We start from the raw sequence: 23,128 nt of genomic DNA on the forward strand, positions 1-23,128 counted from the left end.
CTGTTAAGACTTTGTAAGGTAATAATGTATCAGTGTTGTGTTTTAGTTATTTTTAGTATTTCGTTGAAATTTCAATTTGTAAAATATCTTCTGTTTTTGACAGAGCTCAACGCAGACACATGGGAAACTCCACGGCAGCGACTGAAATATTTTTGTGGTACTTCTTGCCCACAGTAGTGACTGTGCCACCACTAGGACTACCAACTAATGCTTGGGTCATTTACCTCCTGTTGCGCAAACCTGGTATTTGCTCTACCTCAGAGATCTTCACACTGAACCTGGCAGTAATCGATATGCTGTTCTGTATCACAGTCGTGGGTGAATGCATTAATCTTTGGTTTAATCAGTCAATGGAGGCCACTAGCTTCCTGGCGTGGGGTTTAAACCAGGGAGGGGGACCGCTTTTTCTTTGCTTTTTGAGTTTGGACAGCTACGTAGCAGTCTGCCATCCTCTGTTCTTTCTGCGGCTCAAGGATCCCAAACTGCGGCTGTCGTTATGCTTGATGGGGAGTGCCATCACTGCTGCTTGCTGCCTTCTGGTCAAAGTCTCTGCAGGGTATAAGTGGAATGTGATACTAGCAATCATAAGCTTTTCCACTGTGGTCGTAACAACCTGCAGCACCCTGATTCTAAAGTCTCTCCGCCAGTCAGGGCCCAGCAGAAAAGAGGTCCACCCAGTTAAAAAGCGAGCATTCAAAATAGTGCTGTCTGCGCTGGTCATAATCAACGTCCACTACCTCCCCCCCATTGGAGAATACCTGCTGAGGCAGCTTGGTCCCACTTCTTTCAAGCCCTATTCAGTTGTCACCTGTGTGGCCTACTGGATTCTCTCCATGAGCAGCTTTGTTCAGCCTCTGACTTTTCTCATCCGGACGAAGCAGCTGCCCAAAATCAGCTGAGACTAAAACTGATGCAAGAGTGCAGAGCGGCTGATAACGTGATGGAAAAGCTGAGCTGCAACCTGCACAGTGATCAGCAATATTTAAAAATTCATTTTTAACCATAATACTAAGTTGTTGGTATTTTCTGCAGTTTAATAAAAATCTACTGGTAGCTGCTTTATGCCTTTAAATGCTTGAATGCAAACCTGACATTTTTCTCTCTCATGTCTTTGACTCAGGAACAGGAAGTAAATTTGTCAATAACCACGATGAGCGTCACTGGATGTACAACAAGTACAACAAAGACATATTGCATTGTTTTATTTTAGAACTCAAATATCCAAATTTGGCTTACAGACAAAAATGTAGTCATATACTCTGCAGAACACTTTAGGGCTCCGTGTGAGACGAGATTTCTAAAATCCAAATAGAAAACAAACGTTTTTTATTGTCAATCAATCGATCAATTTAACATTTGAGGATAGAGAAAATGAACCTGATTGATCTACCTAAACCTTAACACTGTTCAAATAAGAGGAATGATACACTCTGAGGTGTAGGCTCTAGGCTCCCATCAATACTTACATTTTTAAACAATGCTTCAGCAAATGTGAGTCTATTAGACACATGTTGGAATGTTTAGTTATGCAAAATCAAGCTATTTAAGGATTAAAGTGAAAACTGTAAGTGAACATGTTAAACACATTTAACAACATTAGCGTGTATTATTGCGTGTATTGTATTGTCTACAATGTTCAGTTTATCTATAGCCTGCAGTACACCAGGAGAGTGGTTATTAAGCTTTTTAGGAATGTAAACAATCATTTATAAAACAGCCATCAATGCAAAAATATATCTTCATTTCACTTTAACATTACTTTTTGAAAACATGTGTTAATGACACTGTGTCTCCTTTGTTTAACAACTTGTATATATCAGCATCTATTAAATAGACAAAACACAAACAATAATAATACTTCTGAAAACCTGACCCTTTGTTAAGTTATCCAAATCTGAACTGCTTGAAATCAGGAAGAACATTTCATGTCATTCTGTAAATGATACTTTCTCTCATCTTCTGTCAAAATGTACAACAAATAAAAACAAAAATTCTGTCATTGTGTGAAATTGTGTTTTCTGGGTTTTGAATGACACAATCCAAAGATCTGACATAATAATTGACAATAATTCAAAATGATTCTCGAGCTGGTCCTACAAAATGGACGGAGCAAAAAGAATTTGTAAAAGAATTTCTGTTTTATGCATAAATAGCACTTTTTTCTATCCTGGTTAAACATTTCATACAAATGTAAGCATTATGTACAGAGTAAAAAACAAAGCTGTCATGGCTTCAACATGACGTCTGTCAAAGAGGTTAGAAAAACAGCTTTTCAAGTATTCAAGTACCAGAAGGAAAATCCACACTGATGTGTCAAAACGTGCTGAAAGGAAATGTTACCAAGCTGCATATTTTACCTTTCATAGTGATATGAAATTACATTTTCCTTTAAGAACATCAAGCACTGCTGATTAGAAAACATTCACTGCTGCCCTCTGTGTATTTCCACCAAATAACAAAAAGAAGAAGCACAAAACAAAACAAAACAAAACAAAACAAAACAAAACAAAACAAAACAAAACAAAACAAAACAAAACAAAACAAAACAAAACAAAACAAAACAAAACAGTGTTTTCAACCTGTTCAGGTATCAGGCAACATATGTGACTGAGCGCTAGACAAACTAGATTATTTTCTGTTTTAATTGTAAAAACATAAAATACTGAGACTCATTTGGTCTAAGATGGAAAGATGAATAAAGCTGATAACCAGCTATAGAAACCAGGACAAGTAAATAAAATAAGAGACTGTTTCTATGACTTGTCACTGTGCCACTGAGCAAGGTGTTGAACACTCAACTCCTCTGTGGCTTCCCAGCAACAAAACGGAAAGAGATGTTATTTTACCAGAGAACTCTCAGGTGGGATGGAGCGCTGTACACATGCAAAGTAGGAAAAAAAGATTGTTAATAATAATAGTTTGTAATAAGAAAAGCTTTAAAAGGATCTTGTGGCACAGTCATATAATTGAAAGCAAGTTGCCAGAACCTTAAACTTCCATGTAGACTTTTGTCAAAGCAAAAGCAAATGTGCACTGCACAACAAGGATCGTGCATGTTTTTATCCTTTAATATTAAGAGGTTAGAAAAACCCCAGTAAAACACAGCTGAAACAAAGAGTTGTGCGTGTGAACACTAAAACACTTTTCAGTAGCATTTGGCCACTCAAGTCACTCCGAGTGAGTCTGAAGCCTCACGTGGTGGCGATCTTTCCGTGCACACGGAAACGGTAAAGACACGTATACTCGACGTGACCCCAGTTACTGAGAACTCTCAGCTCCACGACTCTGTAAACCATGTCGCTCGGATTCTGTGTGAGGCGGAGAAGAAAAGAAAAGATAGGAAAGAAAGTTAAACAACAAAATCTAAGTGTAAGGGAGAGCATGCAACAAACACTTATGATTACTACACTTTATACAGAAGCAGAAGTAGTCTGCTCGTGCTCTGTAAATATAATGAGCGGTAAATATTAAGATGGGCTCATTTGAACTCACAGGAATCTTAAACGTCTGCGTTGGCTCTCCATACTCATCGTAAGTGAACGTCCCCAGCAGTGTTCCTTCTTCTGTGTCGTTTTCCATCCCCTGGAAAGAGACAAATGGCACCTGGGTCAGATTTCAATATTAAAATTGGCTTTATGTCACTCTCAAAGGTTTTCTTTGAGACTTAATTCCATACAGTACTCCTATATTAGGTCCTACGGTTGATAAATGGCAGATTTAGATCATCCACATTTAAAAAATGACAAGTGAAATAATAAACAAGTCAAATTCATGAACTACAAATATCAGAAAAGTTACAATTTGTAGCTATCACATTGTGCCGAGGCTTTTTAATAGGAAGTGGAAGAAAATGAATGTAATAACTGGCAGGTATGCGTGTCTGTCAAGCAGAAAACTCTGCTGTGGGAAATTCAGTAAAAAACTGCAGCTGCTCAAGGTTACACTTGAAGCTGGCTCCTGTGCTAAAAAGCGCAAATTTACAGCACAATGGTACAAAGGTAGTTTTGCCCTGCAGCTACTTTCGGCCTTTACAACAAGTGTATGGAGTGTATTAACCTTTAACTGTAAAGGCTTAAACTTAGAGATGTGTGTGCTCTTTTGGTGCCTTTGGTGGATTTTTCATGGAATTATCTAAGCTGCACGGTTACCGTAAATGTCGGGCTATAAGCCGCTACTTTTTGCACAAGCTTTGAACCCTGCGGCTTTTAGTCAGGTGCGGCTTTTCTATGGATTGTCCGTGATTTTTGTGATATCGTAAGACGATTTGTTTTGTGTGTTCCGCTGTTGTACGGCACTACGTTGCCTGGCGGAAGGATCGGGGTTCAAGAGTGGTATGTTAGTCACATGTCCGTCCGCCAGGCAACGTAGTGCCGTACGAAGTAGCGCGAAAAACAAACTTCAAAGTAGCGCTACGCGTTCAGCGGGAGTCGTGGATGATGAGCGGCGATAAACTTGCAAGTTATGCCCAAAAAGCAAGTTATGCCCAACTCCACCGGTGGATTCTGACAGCGTGGAAAAGTGTGAAAACATCCACGATCACCAACGGATTTTGAAGGGCTGGACTGCTGCATGATGGAGAGGAGGACACCGCCACGGCCCTTCTGAGGGTGTTCGACTCTGACACTGACAATGAGGATTTCTTTGGTTTTGAAAGTGACAACGAAGGAGAGAAGCGGAGAGTGGATGATGAAGCCATCCTGAGCCTGTTTGTATCCGACACTGGAGAAGAGGACTTTGGTGGTTTTAGTGCGTAGGAAGAAGAGAAAGATGGTGGTGAATGACTGACTTTTCTTCTTGTTAAAGCCGTGTCACTGCACCTGAGCCTAAAAGGTAGGCCGAATCTATTGTTCTGGTGTGCTGTAGGTTATTGTTATGTACTACATGTGCAAATATGTACCCATAACTTGTTTTTCAAAATATTAATAAAAGTGATGTCTCCAAACAGCCATCTCTTTCCTGACAATTCCCTTTGTGCATATTCTCTTACATATGATAAGTCAACATTGAAACACCTGCGGCTTTTGGTCAGGTGCGGCTAATGTATGTACAAAACAGGATTTTCCCCTGATTTTAGCTTGTGCGGCTAATATTTAGGTGCGCTTTGTAGTCCGGGAAATACGGTACTTTTACAAACAGCTGTGGTCCAGTTAAGGTGAGTAAAACAGTCTTAACAGTGTTAATCTCTACATGATCAATGGAATTTTTGTCTTCAAACACCTGAATAAATTTCCAGACAAAGCAAAACTGATACATATGAAAACTCGTATATGCAAACTGATATTTCTCTACTGTTTCAATTCATATTTCAGAAGATTTAATATCCATTTAAAAATAGATAAATACATAAATAAAAAATATTTTCATGTCATGGTTCAGGCTGTACAAGGTTAAGATCCAGCTTGCAAACCATGCTTGCTAGCTTTCATCCATATACATTTAGTTCTGACACCAATAATGGAACATGGCAGAGGCAAAAATGCTAAAGCTTTAAAATCCAGTGTGTGCTGTCACCGTGGACAAATGCAGAGCGTGTGTTGTTACTTGAGTTATTGCTGGAAATGTGATCACATGTGTACTGTGTGCAGTTCAATCTGATGTTTTGGTTAATTTGTGTAAGCATGTGTACTTGAGAACCAGCATGACTTAGCAGCAGCTTTAAATGTCTCAACCACAAATGCTGCCTCTGAGGTATAATTTCACATCTTTACGTCTGACAGATATTGTAGTACATCTGTATATCCTAAAAAGTACGTGATGCTCTGGCTGAGGACAAACAGACCTGGTGGGTTCGCTCTTTCCTTACCACGAGTACCCTCCCTGCTCCCTCCATGTATCTATGTTTGAGCTGAGTCATTAAGACCCACGAGCTCACAAACTCTCATTAATGATGAACTGACTGCTGGCTACTGGTTATTTTCCTGCTTCATGTTGACTTGCAGGCAGCTTTTTCTTTTCTTTTTTTTTAAGCAAGAGCAGGCAGTCATGTGTCCCCACACTGTTTCTACACTGGAAGCACTCACATAGACTTCAAAGTCTTTGGGTGCTGAGTCAATTCGGCCAGTGGGAGAGTTGTAGCGTGGTAGGTGGTCCAGTGTCACATGAGTTATCCGTATGGGGTGGGACAAAGAGATCACAAGTGTTCCCTGGACACCATGAAACGCCCAGCATTTCCCTGGAAGCAGCACTGGGTAACCCTGGGGAGGAAGACAGCGGGAGATGTAGTTAGTAAAAATGAAAGGGCTAACAGTCTAAAGTGAAAAGCCCTGAGGGTAAAATGACAATGAGGGAACAGATAAGCAAACTGATGGTCATTGTACCTGAATGACAGTGCGCGGGCTTTCAGATGGATACCAAAGAGGGAAACCAAACAGGGTCACACATGCTGAACGAATACGGTACGTCTCTGAACACCTGGTACTGATCACACTGGCACCTATACACACACACACACACACACACACACACACACACACACACACACACACACACACACACACACACAGGGCAATAAGAGTTCTGAAATGTTTTTTTTAATCTTCTATATGTTATAGAGTGTAAGAATAAATGACAACAATCTTTGCTGATGACTGATGACAAGATGCATGAATGTCATTTAGAATAATTACAGAAGACAAATCAACAGGCAAATAAATTAAACAACCAATAACTAAATATTTAAAAAGTGTTTTTTTGGGTGCAAAAACAGCAAACACACACATGCACACACTGAATTTTAGCAAAAACAATTTGATCTTTATCCAAACATTCCTGACCTTGAGTCTCCAGGGCAAAGTCAGCCACTTTATCAGCCATGGGACGTCCACAGTCTGCGCAGCTTCCACTGCTGCTGAGCCTGATTGCATCCTGCTCCTTATTCACATTCACAAACAGAGTATACTATTAAGTATTGACAGGTGTAACAACTCATATCTAGCAGCATAAGCGCACACACACACACAGTTACTACTAGTTACCTTGATGCGGTCAGTGAGCCACTTCTCCATGGCATGTTGGAGCTCAGGTGTGAGGTGATTGTGTATAGGTGTGTTGGTAGGATCAGGGCAGGGGGCTGGAGGAGGCATCACCTGGATGGATGACAACTCCTGGGCCAACTGCAAGAGAAAAGACTATGCATAAAACCCAGGCAAAGTTCCAGACTGCATTCATTAAGCTTCGGTTGCTTTAAATATAGATAAGTTGAACCTATCAGGACTTTTACCTTATTATTCTGATCCTCTAAAGCTTGGATTCTGAGGGTGAGGCTGGCAGCAGCAGTGCTGCTGTCTGACTGATAATCTGCCATCCGGCTGCTCAACCTTGTGACCTGCTGCTCCAGATGCTGCCGACTGTCGGAGTCTGTGGCCTCAAGCTTGGCCTTCATATCGCGCATTTCCAGCTGGAGTCTCTCCTTCATCTGTTAGAAAAAACAAGTGAAGGAAAACATGACATGCTGATAGGTGAAGTGAGCTCATAGATACCAGGCTGTCTCTTTCATAAATTTTAGATCTCATGTTTTAAAGCCAGGTTTTTAAGTCATATATGTTCATCCTAAAAGCTAACCATGGTTACCCGTTTATCAGAAAGCCTTTTTGTTGTTTCTAAACCTTAAATCAAATTAAAATTTCTTTAAAATAAATTCTCTTCAAATCAGAAATTATGCCTTTGGGGAATTATTCAGCAACTGTACTTCCCGAGTGCTTGTAGGTTAGTAAACAAACCTCTGCATTTGCTCTAGATGTCAACCACTAGATGTCACTCTAGCATACCTGAGTTTTGACCCTGTTACTATTAGCCTGTGTTCCTTTCTGACATCCGTGGGCAGAAGCTCTACCACCCACAGGGTTAACCAGAAAGAGATTCTCTCACCTGGGAGAGAAGCAGCTCCTGCTTCATCTGCAGCTCCACCTGTAACAGATGCAACACATCACTTTCACCTCAAAATAGATCAACATGCAAGGTCTCAAAGTAACACCAATGCATTTATTTTAGTTTTCCTTTGTTTTATTCTGATATGGTTAGACAGCTTAATTTTTGTTTGTGCATGTGCGTGTGTGGAGGGAGGGTGCAGACTTTTTTACTCCTGACTGCAAGGAAATGGTTTGTTACCAGAAGACGTTGCATCTTTTCATCTACTACAGCAGACACAATGGTAGGATCCTGTTTGAAAATACAAAAACAACAAACTATTACTGCAACAAAAAAGAACCCAAATTTTCATACAAACATATTAAGAGTCTCATAACAGCAAGCTTAATCAGAACAGCTATTACATTAAATATATTTTTGACCTTTAAAAATGCTTCAGAATTGACTGAGAGGTCCCTGAACCGGTGAACTTCTTGAAGGACTTACAACTAAGTCTCAAAGTTTTGATCATAAACATCATAAATCCCATCCCTTGTTGACTCTGTTTAGCTGGTTAGAGAACAGTGGGGCTCCAAAGTGTAGCGCTTTACACATTTGCAGGTGGCTGCATTTGGGTTTGTGTCAGGACGGGTAACTGGTGCAAAATATCCTGTGAATCAAACATGTGGTGCTGCCTGCTGTCGCAACCCCTTGTGAATAAGAGAACAACCAAAGGTAGCTTGGTAAGAGAGAAATGACATTGATGAGAGTGTCGTTGTTCTCAAACTGTAACTCTTTTAACTGAGAATGTGATGCACTTATAAAGATTTATAAAGAAAATACAGTAAAAAGCACCTTTCAGCAGCTCTCTTATTTCCAATTCATCACCACCACAGCAGGTAGCTTTGCTGGCTGATTTTTGATCCGTCATGATCCCCCAAGGGATTTGTGTCTCCTCTCAGGATCAAACTGCTGATCTTTCACTTTCAATTTGTAAACCACCCACAGTGGAGAAAACAGACTCTGTGAACCTTTAAAAATCCACAAATGTGTGCTGGGAAAATACTACACTAGCAAATCTCAAGCTTGGGCCGCCATGATACCAGGTTACACTGAAGAAAACAACAATGATTGCTAACAGTCAAATTCATCTTTAACTCATTGTCTGCTTTTTTTTGGATAAATGAATAAAATTTAAAATACAAGTGCACGGATATAGTGAGACAGGACTATCAATTGCATATAAACAAACAACTACACAATGATTTATATCATTATTACCATTACTTAAACAATATCAAGATTTCATTTAAAAATATGTATTGTATTGGGAGCAAATGGCTGCCTCTGCCATCTGTTGGAGTTCTCTCGGTATTATTGGATTTGAACTTTACACCTTGAGACGACTGCTGCTGTGGTTTGGCATTGTTAAATAACCCCTTGTGCAGGCCTTGAAGATTTGAGCTTGAGCACTATTATAAAAGTTTGTCATTTATAATTAATCAATCTACTTAGTCACTCAGACAGTTAGATTGATCCAGCACCCATCAATCTAACCAGCAAGAAAAACAGTCAGTTGCAGAGCCCTACCACCACAGGTTTGGAATAGATGTTGTTGGGTTGGGCAGGAGGAGGAGTAGCAGGGACAACAGGCTGTGTCTGTGATGGGCTCTTTGTGACATTCATGCGGGTGATGAAAGAGGTGAGCAAGGGAAGGAACAACCAAAGACCTGGAGAAAACAGAAGGGATAGTTCCTGAACAACAGCACTCAGAAGCACACAAAGCAAGATCACCCAACTCTAATATTCAACAGTGAAAGCCTCTTGTAGTGACTGACATTTACAGTGACTCATACAGTCACAATGAGGTGGAGAAGGGAGTAAAACCCCACCACATGATGCAGGGAGCAGACTAAGCAGTGCTGCTTTGCAAGTCTAAGAACCCTCTGCGGCAGAACCTACCACGCCTACTTTTGAGGGGAAACCCCAAGCTCATAGAAGATTACTGTACTGTCTTCAGGAAAGTAGATCAAGCAGAAAATACAGCGGCTTTCTGAAAACACAGAATATATTCGATTTCGTTTATGTTACTTACATAAAAGTAAGATGAGGAGGAGGAGGAGAGCCACACCACAAGCCTTCTTCATGCGACTGCTGATTAGAGAATTAGCTGCGGGGAAGAGAAGGAACGTTGATTTGCAGGGATTTTGATAAGCTAGAGCCAAATCACATGCAGCAACTAAGAAAAAGTATGTAGGATCTGTATATAATGCACAGGCACATGTAGATCCATACTGAGCTTCAGCTACAAGAAGTAACAATGATCATATACAAACACCATACCTAACGCTGCCACGTCATGTGTTTTTGCACATACTGTCGCACCGAGCATCAGGGCTGAGTCTGCCAAAAGAACAAACACGAACAAAGAGATTATTACATGGCAGCGCAAAGACACGCAAACACAAGCAAACTTCAACACTCACCGCTAAGGCTGTTGAAGGCACTTTTGATTCTGCTTCTGTATCCGGTATTGGGATCCCCAGTGTTAATGCTGACTCTACCAGTGCTGCAGGGGGCGGCCATGGGCTTCCTGTAAGTACCCTCAGAGGACGAGTACCCTGAGCTGTCCACGCCACTCTGACTCAGCTCCTTATGGCTGGGTCTAAACTGTAATCCTGGCCTGCTAGAGCTGCAGTGCCCTGCAGGAGAGCTGTTTCCTGGAGATGCTGGGTGGCAATGAGGGGGTGTCTGCCTCGGGGTTGATGATGATGATGGGGTCAGGGCAGGCCGCGGGGTGGCTGTGGATGGGGTGAAAGATACGGTCCTCATGACAGGTTGGCTCTCAATGGTTAATGGAGATGGGACTAAGAGCCAGATGAGAGAAAGAAGCAGAAAATGAGATAAATAAATTAGGTTCCTTACACCAATACTCCATCTGTGTCCATTATTACAAAGAGTAACTAAATAATTGACAGTCAGTAAAATACCGATAAGGGGTTAGAAGTAATCCAAAGCTTTGTTATAGGCAACAGTTTGGAAACTTTCTCTTTAACCTACTCTGAAAACTTTCAGATTGTGATATTATGTCATTACCACTTATGCACCGTCGCAGCATACTGACCTGGAGTGACAGGTGTGTCAGGGGCAGCGGAGCTAGTATTGCTGTTGGCTCTGCTGGAGGTACGGGAGGCGGGCTTGCGGGTCCCGGCCTTCTTCTTGAAAACCCTGAAGAAGAAAAAGTTGGTAAGAGAGAAAGGCAGGGTTACATTACAGACTGACAATCAGAATGTAGAAAAAAAGCTTCAAGCACAAGGGCACAGAAACCAGTAACTTACTTAACAGGGTTTTCACGGTAGGATATAGATATGTTGGTCACGCTGCTTGAGTCAGATTCTTCATCTGAATTATAGTAGCCACCAGAAACCAGGCGAGAACTTCTGCGAGACATGACTGAAACACACAGACAGGGAAAGATAGTAAGTCTCAATTTACTCAATATACATAACAGAGTTACTGAAATTGGATAATCCCTGTAATCAGCAGACCTAGTCAGAGCAGTGGAATAGGATTTTAGTGTGGTGTTTTGAAGTCCACAGCAAACACTGCTGCATTGTGTTTAGATTGCTTTCAGCTACTCTTAATACATAATCCTTAGGCCTACATAAAACTGCAGTTTTCACCTACAGTAACCTCATTTGCCAGCTTAATTTAGATAGAGTGAATACACCATCGCTAACCAAGAAATTGCCCACAATATAATTAGTAATATAATTAGTGATTGTGCCTCTTCTATATAACTTAATATGCTTGGCTTAAAAGTTAGAAATCATCTGCAAGAAAAAGATGAGAAAAGATAAACTGTGACTGTCAATGTACAGATACTGTGGAAGACTTCAGTGTTATATGTGAAGGTGTAGAGTAAAGCACAATCAAACAGTTTCAAGAATTAAAGACAGTTTTAAATATGAAAGACATATAGAACAGTGATGTAGTAGGGGGCTAGTAGCTTTCCGCTAGGAGTCAGGTCCAATTCTGAGCCACTGAATTGGACCTCCCACAGAAGTCTGTGGTGTTGTTGCCCTTTGGAGCATTTTTAATTCAACTTTCTGACAAACAACTTGCTGCGTGGTAACCATCAAATAATCTTTACTCCAATACGCCTCTGGGCACAGCTTACTAATGAAGCTTGCTGATAAACTCACCCTCTTATTCAAATACACCCAATTCTAGCTCCAGAACACACAGAGACTGAATAGTAAGGCTGGGCCATATCATACCGTTCACAGTAATACCGGTATAATGTTGGGCAATGATAAGAAAATGAAATATCGCCATAGAATATGGGTAAAACGCATATGCGCAGTGCCTTTGTTTTCATACGCACATGGCGGAAAAAGCGTGCCGGTGACAGAGAATGAGAAGAGCAAAAGCGGATCGTTGAATAAAACGGATGAATCAGAATTGGTTTGTAAAAATGCTGCAACTTCACTGGTGTGGAACTGGTTTAGCTTTCGTCCATCAGATACACAACAGAGCACTGTTTTTGGTAGCGCATGCTAGCGGGCCGCCGTTATTACCGTGGTGTTTGGAAAATACAGCACACTTAAAATCAATCCTTTGATTTTTCTGAAAATCGACAGAGCCCCTTATAATCCCGTGTGCCTTATGTATGAATTCTGGTTGTGTTTACTGACCTTGAAACGATTTTATGTGGTACACGGCGCTCGAAAATCTGTCAGACGTTTTAGTACGACTTTGCTAAGCTACGAACCCGCACCGCTTGATGGATTGTTGGAGCATTACGGCTATCGTAGGCAGGAGCCTCGCGGAGTGATATGTACTGTGCTTCAACATAATATTACCATATTGTGTGTGTATAACCTCTTTTTAAGTTTTGTGGATATTATACATGGTTATGCTGAGGATATGCCGGCCAATTTCCACTGGAAATGCCTTTTGGTTAAACTGTCAGCAAGGCATTTGCATTTGCACTGTTAAATTTTTATATAACTTTAATGCACATAAAAAACAGCTGCTTGTTTAAGTGAAAATACATTGATGGGTTTTTTTTTCACTAATAAAGTTGTGGAGTTGTAAAGTGTTTTGTCTAGTGTCAATTATATCGTCAGTTAGGGCTGCTCAATTAATCGAATTTTAATCACGATTACGATCTGGGCTTTCAACGATCATTAAAAATGACTGAGCCGATTATTAGCCCCTCCCTCATTTATCCGCGACACCTTAAAGGCCGGTCCGTGAAAATATTGTCGGGCATAAACCGGTCCGTGGCGCAAAAAAGGTTGGAGACCGCTGATTAAGAGGACCCGAGGGAAGCTCGGAAAGCTAAGCAGAAGTTATTTGGAGAGTGACTGCCGTTGGTTGAAAAGAGAGTTTAAAAAAAAAACTTCAGTGGTGTTGCACACTATTTTATATTATTTTTTTAAAGTCATTGTTAACCCTTTAAAGCCGGTCAGAGCAGCACGCTCCGTTTTGCGTAACTATTTTTAAATCCCTGTAGAACCTGAACCGTGTAAGCTAGCGCAATAATTTGTTTTGCATATGAAACCGGAGGAGTTGTACTTACATCTGATGCCATCAGCTTGTCCTCGGTCACGGTTTCGTTCCACATATAGCTTTGCAAAAATTGCATAAAAAGCGCTTGCAGCAACAAAAACATAATATTCCAGAAACACGCTTTGCCGTTCCTATCAGCTGTTCGTAACACTTCCCACAGTGAAATGATGCACCTGCTGTTTTCTTTGCAAATTTGCATCATAGGATTGTTTTTTGTTTTTCCTGCAATATATAAAAATTGCTGTATCTCCAAAATAAAACTATGAAGACACTCAAAATAAATTTCCTGTTGTTGTAAACTATTTTTTGCAACTTTATTGTATTTAAAGTTTTGAGGGATAAACCTCTTAAATTTCTCCAAGTAGAAATATATGTAAACAAAACAAAAGCGATTTTCAATTTTTTTTGTAGTTTATTGCACTTTTTTGCAATTAATGTAGTTACTATGGACTTAATGCATACATATTAGTAAAATATGGGCTATAACAGTTGTATAGCAACTTGAAATGCTCCCACAAATGGCACTACAGCATGTAAAAAAAATAATATAAGCTCTGGTGGACTTGGTTCTATAGTAGGTCTTAAAGGGTTAAATAAATATCGTCAAATAATCGTGATCTCAATTTCAGTGAAAATAATCGTGATTATCATTTTTGCCATAATCGAGCAGCCCTATCGTCAGTTATATCGTTATCGCAAATTTTCAAATGTATATCGTGATAAATATTTTTGGTCATATCGCCCTGCTCTACTGAATACTATAATGCCAATTCAAATTCAAAATGGGACTTCACAAACCAGTGAATGACTGCAGTGGCTATTTCCATCTGCTATGTCTGAGCAATGTTTTCTTTCTTTTTTTTTGTCTCGGTCACATTTTTTCATTTTCACATCAACTTTTCTCTCGTTCATTTCATAAATATCTCTACGGGGAGTCAAGAACTGGTGACCCCAGTAAGTCAAACTGGCAGCTCAATGCATCTTTTAGGACTTGCATGTTTCAGTAATGATATTTCCTGTAATCACATTAAATAAATAAGACCATATGTTCACCTTTAAGAATGTGGCATTATTATTACAATAAAACAGTAAAGCAGCAGCACAGTGAAACGCACAGTAGCAGTAATAGTGATGAGGTAGTTGTGGTAGAAGTAATATTAGTAGTATGTCACTGACAGATGCTCTTTTGGTTAATCTTGGTTGCCTGTAATCCAGCTAATCGGTCCTGCTGCACAAACACTCAACAGCACCAAGATTTACAGAGTAAATATAAACCCCCCAAAACACCATGAAGGCATTTGTACATGCAAAGCTTAAAAAACAAGGACATACACTTTCATTACGCTACAGTGCAGACACATTTACAGTATAGAATACATGATAGACAGACACACATGCACACACAGATGCATACCTTAACAGACCCCGCATACTTAAAGTTCAGAAAATCTTCAGAGACTATCACAGGTAGCGAGAAGGATCTGAACAGCTCTATGTTGTTACAAAACATCTATGAGGTTAACTTTCAGCACGGCAGGCATCGTAAAGATTATGTAACAAGCATCTTAAGCTAAGTGATCCCATTGGTCCACGATGTGCTCTTACAGTGCGGATAATTAGCAGCAGCTTTACCGCCTGACAGCTCCTGCAGCAAGTTTATTGTTACACATTCAATTCATTACAGAAACACAAAACACGAGCAGTGCTCTGACGATGGGGTCAAAACATTCAACTCCACATTAACCCTCTTTCCTGCTGCACATCACTGATAAGACCAAAAGAAGAGCACCAGTACATACCTGCAGCTACAGTTCCAGACAATCAGACAAAACGAGGCGTTCGACAGTAACAGGACGCTGAAAGTTAGAAATGCTAGCTGCACGGGGCGTTTCTCAGCTCAGTGACAAGTAGAGGCCCCCAGGAAATCCACCAGCCTTTAGATTCTCTCTGCGATCCTTTCTTTTAGCTTCTGACTGTTCTCATGAAAGCAGCCTTCCTGTCTCGGAAGTTTTAACGCAATCAGAGCTGACATCCAATAAAAGCCTTGATGTCATTAGCCGGGGATGCGATCACTGCAGACTTGTGCAACTGAAATGAGCGGCAGAAGATGACAAAAAGGGAAGCTGCGTCTGTGCATCTAACAGACAGGAAGCTGATGCACGAGGACACATGCGCGCCGAAACCCTCACTTTAAAAAAATGGGCGATTGCCTTGTTGTTGTTGTTTAATATAATTACTTACAAATCATGACCTTGCTTTACAAACAAACTTTGTCCAGCAAACATGCTCAACAACACCACACAAACTCTTTACATACTTTTTCTCTAGTTTTGTCACCCTCTGCTCGTCTGTTGATTCAAGACTCGAGGGGGTGAAAGACTGAAAGAGAGAAAAGAGTAAATATCAGCAGCCACACCGTTTTGATGTAAACAGCCAATAACAGCAACACTGTACTTGACGACGCCCTGCAGCCCCTGTGGTGGTTGCTACAGCCAGCCTGTTCTGTTTACTGTGAATAAGGAAAACACACCATCATACTGAAACTGCTCTGTTGCAGAGACAGCTACGTTTCCAATACATCTTTCCTATGAAGATGCATATTAAATCTGTTTATTTTTTGTAACTTGCACCTTCTTCTCTCTATCAAACAACCAGGCTGTTTAAATTTAAATTAGATGGAGGGGCTCTTGTAGCATGTGACAGGTAAGAGCTCTTTTTAAATCCCATCATGTCTAACAATCTAATCTGCAGATCCCATCATAAGAACAAAACAGAAAAACAAGGGTCATGTTTATTTAGACTAAACAGTGCAAGCAGCCTGGACCTGCTGCTGAGGAAACACACATTTACATTTCTTTCTTCTTAATACGTCAAGAGGCTTAAGCTAAGAGCGTAGAGAGGGGGAGTATTTTGAACTTAATTCCCCTAAAGCCTCCCTTACACTTTAAGTGGCATCTCAGTGGAGCCTAGCTCAGCACAATTCTCCTCCTGAACATCACCGACCCCCACCCCACACAGAGGACACTGCTGCACCAAGATGTCCCTCCTCTTTTGCTCATTCCACTGAAACACTGCAGCCGTGTTTGACTGCGTCCCACATTCTTGTGTAGGTTTACTTTCCTTATTTGGGGCTTGTCGTCCAGTCCGCTTGATCTAAAACCCAATTACATCTTACAATAGTCTGTTCATGCTGTAAACTGAGAGAGCTGTTTTTGTCCTGGAATGCCCGCGTGACTGATTTGAGGCCTTTCATTTAATTTCTAAGCATCTCACTTCTAAAGAGCTGCTGAGAAAACATGTTCTGCCTTGGTCACCCTTGCACTGCTCACAGGATCTGTCATTGAGGTCTGATTCCTCCATGAGAATGTGCAGTATGGAAAGCCAATAATGTACAAATGTGAGGATGACAACATCCCCCCCCCCGTCAGAGACAGAGAAGCCTGATTCAGGTCCTGTGGGAATCAGGTGCAGAAAGACACAAAAGCGGCTTTTCATCAAGAATAGGCAGCACAAACTGCACAGCTCCCACAGAAATAAATCTGCCTCAATCATGAAGAAGGACAACAGTGACAAGTGCATCACATTCAGCCATTTAGTCCAAATGAAAGATGAAAAAGTGAAATGACAGAGTCTCCCAAACAGTGTGGAAATCCACCAGTTATCCATTTGTACTGTACTGGAATCATTTATAAACAGCTGTATAAAGAATTTGTTTTGGATGATTCGACACCAACAAAAATAATTCAAAAATGTCAGAATGTCAGAGTAAGAAATTCCCATATAAATATACTGACTCATATAATTAGTATAGTCTCTTAGAGTGTAAAACAAGTCAAAAGAAGCAGAAGAAGAAGAAAATTTACTGGAACAAAGCTCACACATCGCCTCGCCACAACATCGCCCTGCTCGGCTATGATGCCTGCTGTGCTACATGTAGTGGAGACAGTGGCGGTGGCATGAAGGGTTTGATATCAGTAAAGTCTGAATTACTTATATTTTTATAGTGTTCCTCGGGTCAACAGTGTTGTGGAAAACATAACACAGGATTTGATGATAGTAAGCAGGGCTCAACAATATGAGCATTTTTGCTTTCACAGTTTTATCTAAAAGAGACATCTGAGCAGTAAATTGAATTAAGCTCTGGGCTGTAAAAATATACCAGGGTCACCAAACATCTGGTTCAATAGATGAAAATGTGGTTTCCTGGATACGGCAAAACTATTACATCTGTGATAGGCCAGTATGTTGATTAAGCTGTAATAATCACACAAGCAAAAAACAAACAAAAAAACAAAAAAACACTTTTGGTATGTGCTTCAGTTTTGGGATCATGGCACTGCATTTTCACTGCAGTTGGCTATTCCAGTTCTTCCTGTAAGATTAAGGCCAAAAAAAGCTGCTACTTTCCATTAAAACAGGTTCAGATACTATTCAAAACTAAGAATTATTATCAGGTTAGACACCCATTTGCGACAGCAATGATAGCAGCAGACTTGACACGGTACTGCTGCAGACACACAGCCCCTCCCTCACTAACAGTTGAACCAGCTGACGTTCACAACACTAAACAACTCTTAAAGAGGAATTGAAGAGGCCAGTAAATCTCCTGTTACATCAACACAGAAGTATTAAACAGTTATTGTAAATGTTAACACACCCAGTGCCATACTTTTGGCATGACCTAGGAGAAATAATTACCCCTTTATAAAATATCAGTAACCTTTCACTTCACTAAGCCAATGTTTTAACCACTACGCTATGGAGACACTAATGACCCTTTTTTAAAATATCAAGTATTGTCTTGGGTGCAGGTATTTAGTTTGTCATAACAAGCCTACTGTTTATAAGAGAGAACTCTAAGCTAGTTAGTGGTTCATAATCAATAATCAGTGTGTTGCTTGAACTTTTTTCAGCTTCTGAAGTGGGGCAGGTCCAAAAAATTTTGAGAACCAAGTACACACACACACACACACACACACACACACACACACACACACACACACACACACACACACACACACACACACACCAAACTTGTTTGTGTGTAAATGAAGGCATAAATGTTCAGTAAAAGTGGAAGTACTGTCCATCTTTCACAACCACTCCTGTTAGCATGCTAAGGCTGTCTATCAGCAGCTGATAACAGATGATTACAGATAAAGCCTCAAATGTCTGTTCCAGAAACCCAAGTATGCCGGCAAAAATAGACTTCTATATTTCAGTAACAGTATGACTCACAGGCTGTATAAAAGCGAGGAAATGTCATACCAAACTGAACTGTGCAAGCCAAATGGTTCAGGACCATTACAGCCCAAGCACAAGCACATGTAAAAACACATGTGAGCCCGTAAAGCTGACGGCAGGAATCTCTATTGGACAAAATCAAAGAGTGGAGATTGAGATGTAGCAGCATTATTTGCTCAGGGCTGGGCAAAGAGGGGCACTGTTTCACTGTCAGGACAGCGACAAAGAAGGAACGCTGACACGGCCTGTAACAACAAAGATGTAGAGGGTGAAAGGAAGAGTAAGAGCTGATGCAGACTGAGACAAAGACACTGAGACACAGGAGAGAAAAGAAGAGACAGAACAGGCAGAACAACAAAGATGAAAGCTTGGCTGGTGATGGAGAAGGTGTGAAATCACTTTTATGATTTCACACTTTTATGAATGACTGAAACAATTCAGAAAAAAGAAGAAGAAGAAGAAGAAGAAGAAGAAAGTGTAGAAATGAAGGGAAAATGGTACGGTAAGAAGGAGTGGGGGAAGAAAGGAATGCCGAGAATTAGTCTTCATCAAACCAAACCAGCCTGGCACATGGTTTGTGGCTAACATTAGTACCGTGCCAGTGAAATATGACTCACTCACAGAGAGCGGATGAGTCATCAGTGTGCACTGCCTTCTAACAAAAGGACCACAATCTCTTTGTAAAGTTTAAGGGGAGAAAATAATTAAGCACAGTTTTTTAGCTAAGTTGCTACCTAACCAGGTCTGTTTACAACAATGTGACCCAGTTAATTAATGTTTATTCTCTCAGTGTCTCTCTAAATAGTCTGCTGCATGAAAGAAACTTTATTGTCAGGGCTGCGAAGCTGTTTTACCATCCCTGCCCGAGACTCTCAGGCAGGCCCATCTGCTTTCTTCCAGCCTCACACAAAACTCATATATTTCAAGTAATGTGTTGAAACAATCTTTATTTTAAAGATCTTCTGAATTAATCTCCTTCCATTTCCATACTAATAATTCCAAATCAAGCCCTTGATTGCATAAAAAAAAATCCCAATTTTAATTTTAACTGTAAAAAAAGTCTAACTTCCCTTACACTGAACAACAGCTGGATTACATGAACTGCGCTGATCCAAATTTGTCGAAATTAGGCTGCAGCCGTTTACAGAGTTTTCCTGCTGCCCTGTTTTTACTCGTGTCCAGTGCTGGATGACTTTTTTGGTTAAGCCGAATTATTGTTATCTCAGGATGGTGAGATGACCCCTGTTGTTCATAGTATTCCCAGAGTATTTAAATTTATTTAATAAAATATTAATATCTGGTGTCCCTGTATTAATTATTGATACAATGTTGCCAAAATCTCCCCCCATTTAATAGTAGCATTTATCTGTAATATAGACCGCTGCAGGAATGATGTGTTTTTCTAGCCCACCCTGATTTTTAACACATAATTGCAATCCCTAAAGTAAAAGACCAATGTTAGGTTAGAAAATTACTACATGACAGTTGTATGACTTCACTACGACCCTGTGCTCAATGTCTCCATGGTCCTTTGTTAGTGAACGCCTTTACAAAAACACTTAAGGCTTCAATATTCATGATTGTGTATTTATTGAAATACATCCTATAGATCAAGATATTGTGTGTTTTGATCACAAAAGTTAAAAGCCTCTAAAAAAATTAAAATGTTAACTTCAGGCTAAGGAAACCAGAAGTAGAAAATGCTAACTCATTTTGAAGCATTCTTCTTAAACTCCAGCAGGAGACAACAGCTCTGAGAGTAAAAAGAAATAAGACTGTGGAAAAGTCTATGGTAAACATATCTCAAAGATGCAACCACAGTAAACACTACACGCATATACTAATGATCTCAATCTGCAGTTTGGGGGCTTTTTGAATACAACACGATATTCATTTTGTAAACTACACTCTAGTTAAAAGCGATTGAGGATGATGAAGCAGGGTGTGCTTTAAAGATTGAGGGGTTGCTACCCTAGCAGAGTGAATGGTCCCTTGATTGCTCTGTCGGATCAAGCCCTCACTAGTCACGTCTAACTTAATAGTGTTTACATCTACTTTTTTACATACAGTCTATGATCCTTACATGAAATAAACAAAAACAAAAAGAAAATTCCGCAGGGATGATTTATGCACTTCATTAGATTTTGCAATACCTAAACATACCTTTACAAAAATGAATAAATGAATGAATAAATAAATAAATAAATAAATAAACTGTGGTTACATATTGAAAGACAATAGTATGATACCGTAACGACAGACAAGCCCAGTAGTTTTTTTTCTTTCTGGTGTTGTGATGTGGTTGATGTGAGACAAAAGATAAACACCTGTTTAGCCAGTACATGTAACAATGCTTCCCTACACAACACACTTAATATGGCAATAAGGTTAAAACATGTTATTTACAGCAAAACAGTTATCGCCAGTTTGGCCAATTTTGCACTTGCCTTTCTTAGACACACCCTCTGAGGGCCTTAAATATTCCCTGCATGCCCTCCGTTGCTCGAAGTACAGAAAAATAATTGCTTTTTGTGAAATTTAACCTTTTGTGCACCTGCACCAAGCTCAGTATGGCTAAAGTAGCCCTCAATGCCCAAGCTCATGTTATGTATTGCTGTGGACAAATAAGACTAAATGCTACGCAAGTAATATATGGCAACTAATAATAATAATAATAATAATAATAATAATAATAATAATAATAATAATAATAATAATAATAACAAAATGGTAATAAGACATAAACACTCCCACATAAAGTTGTTAAGTAGTGGTCTTATGGGGACTAGCAGAGCAGCCTATGCAGAAAAGTATGGCAGGTTAGTTAATCACCCATTACAACAAACCAGTTCCGCCTACATATGACACGCTGACATTTAACTTCGCTGTTTAACTACATTCATCGCTAAATTAACACACATTTCCAGCAGACAGCTAACCCCACATGCTTTCAGAGTGAGCAGGAGCTGCAGGCAGCTAATGTTGACAATAAACTGTAGTCGCTAAACTCAACGGGCAGCCAACGGACAAAAGCATCCTGAAGCGCAGCTGAGATGCAGGGAGACACGAAAAGTCCAAAATTCAACCTTAAGAAACTGAAAAAACACGAATTACCACTTGGATTCCTTAACCCCGTGCCCGTAACTTACCTCGTTAAACTGTTTAGTCCGTCGCAGATAAATAATAATAGTATAAAAAAAAAACACGCCAACGAACAGCAAAGACGGTTAACCAGAAATATTAATCCGCACGGAGACTGAACTTAAACAAACATGCCCGTTTTGTTCAACTCTGTTCAGTTAGTCCCAAAATAGCAGCCTGGTTCATGACGAATTCCACAAGTAAAGTCTAAACCTAGATGGCATGACTGGGCTCAACAGACGCTTGCTGTGACAGCTCGGAGGTTTCACCGCAACAAATGTTGACAGCAGCGGAGTCAAGCTAGAGCGAAGAAGAGAAGCACTTCCGGTAAGGGTTTGCAAAATAGCGGTCGCCCAACGAAACAACGAAAATAAATGTAAATTCATTTTTTTCTGCATATCTAACTTCCGAAAGAGAATATAAGTTTGACAGTGGGCTAAACATTAAAATCCATTTAAAGTGTGCTTTGAATAATAGACACCACATCCGTCTAGTTCTCTCAGAGTTGAGAGACATATTATTCTATGCATCCAGATTATCATTTGTTCTAAAATTAATAATAATTAACCCAAACTCGTGTTTCTTCCTTTTGTTGTTTCAATTATTTTTTAAAAAGAAAAATGGCAAGATTAAAGAGATATTTTGACCGGAAATTTGTTCAGAGAGTGCCTTTTTAAAGCTGTTTATTTATTTATTTTATTTTCTGTACACGACCGCAGCTATGATGCGGCACACTTTGAAACCGTTTCCGGTTTCGTTCCAGCGGTAGCAAACAACAGATACACGAATGGCTCCATCTAGCGGCGACAAGTGTGCTCCTTCGGGATTATTTTTCCATAAGCTGCTATTCAGAAATGCTGCCACACGGTGGCGCCAGTTCTCCGCGAGTAATTTACGTGCTGAGCAGGCCTGCCGCAAGTTAATGTCTCTGTTGCACCATCATCTTGCAGTTTGCAGCGTTTAGAACAGCATTTAAATCTATACTGTATCATGCATTATGCGTTTGAATTGAATATCAGACTGAAGACTGAAAGCTGAGTTTAAAGGAAAAGGACACATTGAATCCAGATTTCCACTTAAATGAGAACGTCAGACAAACTACTCATAAGCACACATGACTCTCTGTGAAATCTTTAATCTCCAAAATATTCTTTCATGTTTTATTACAGGTTATTTAAAAGCACACTAAACTCTTTGATTGGCTATCACAGTCGATTTATTTGTTTTGGTTAGGTGTGAGGGCAATTCAAACATTTGATAACACTTATCTATTATCCTATGTGTAATCTTGTATCACTGCATCTATTTCCCCTGCCTTAGT

At 40.0% G+C, this 23,128-nt stretch overlaps 1 protein-coding gene across 4 annotated transcripts; it reads right to left on the minus strand.

The window, feature by feature from the left end:
- Window positions 1-1,193: 1,193 nt before the first annotated feature.
- sun2 (Sad1 and UNC84 domain containing 2) lies at window positions 1,194-22,133 on the minus strand. Of its 4 annotated transcripts, XM_085276151.1 has the most exons (17): window positions 21,816-22,133; window positions 15,740-15,801; window positions 11,184-11,298; window positions 10,970-11,073; window positions 10,332-10,712; window positions 10,189-10,248; window positions 9,941-10,015; window positions 9,436-9,575; window positions 8,071-8,157; window positions 7,867-7,905; window positions 7,220-7,414; window positions 6,975-7,112; window positions 6,774-6,870; window positions 6,318-6,433; window positions 6,021-6,194; window positions 3,493-3,582; window positions 1,194-3,308 (listed from the first exon to the last, which is right to left on the minus strand). In XM_085276151.1, the coding sequence occupies exons 3-17, from the start codon at window positions 11,294-11,296 to the stop codon at window positions 3,192-3,194; spliced, it is 1,926 nt and encodes a 641-aa protein (XP_085132277.1). In that variant the 5' UTR covers window positions 11,297-11,298; window positions 15,740-15,801; window positions 21,816-22,133; the 3' UTR covers window positions 1,194-3,191. The 4 variants fall into 4 exon arrangements, with proteins under 4 accessions (XP_085132277.1, XP_085132276.1, XP_085132279.1 ...); XM_085276150.1 differs by lacking the exon at window positions 15,740-15,801; XM_085276153.1 differs by lacking the exon at window positions 15,740-15,801 and having other exon boundaries at window positions 8,107-8,157; window positions 21,816-22,132.
- Between the last annotated feature and the right edge of the window lie 995 nt (window positions 22,134-23,128).

Source organism: Mchenga conophoros, linkage group LG6, assembly GCF_057382185.1.
Source record: "Mchenga conophoros isolate Kocher_MC1m ecotype Shallow Benthic linkage group LG6, M_conophoros_male_GT1.1, whole genome shotgun sequence".
In the NCBI taxonomy this organism is placed as follows: Eukaryota; Metazoa; Chordata; class Actinopteri; order Cichliformes; family Cichlidae; genus Mchenga; species Mchenga conophoros.

Excerpts from the sequence above, each read along its gene's own strand:
- sun2 (XM_085276150.1), bottom strand. The coding sequence starts at position 11,296 with ATGTCTCGCAGAAGTTCTCGCCTGGTTTCTGGTGGCTACTATAATTCA. Across the intron at positions 10,016-10,188 it reads ACATGACGTGGCAGCGTTAG|CTAATTCTCTAATCAGCAGT; the intron begins GTATGGTGTTTG and ends TCTTCCCCGCAG. Across the intron at positions 3,583-6,020 it reads CCAAAGACTTTGAAGTCTAT|GGGATGGAAAACGACACAGA; the intron begins GTGAGTGCTTCC and ends GTCTCTTTCCAG.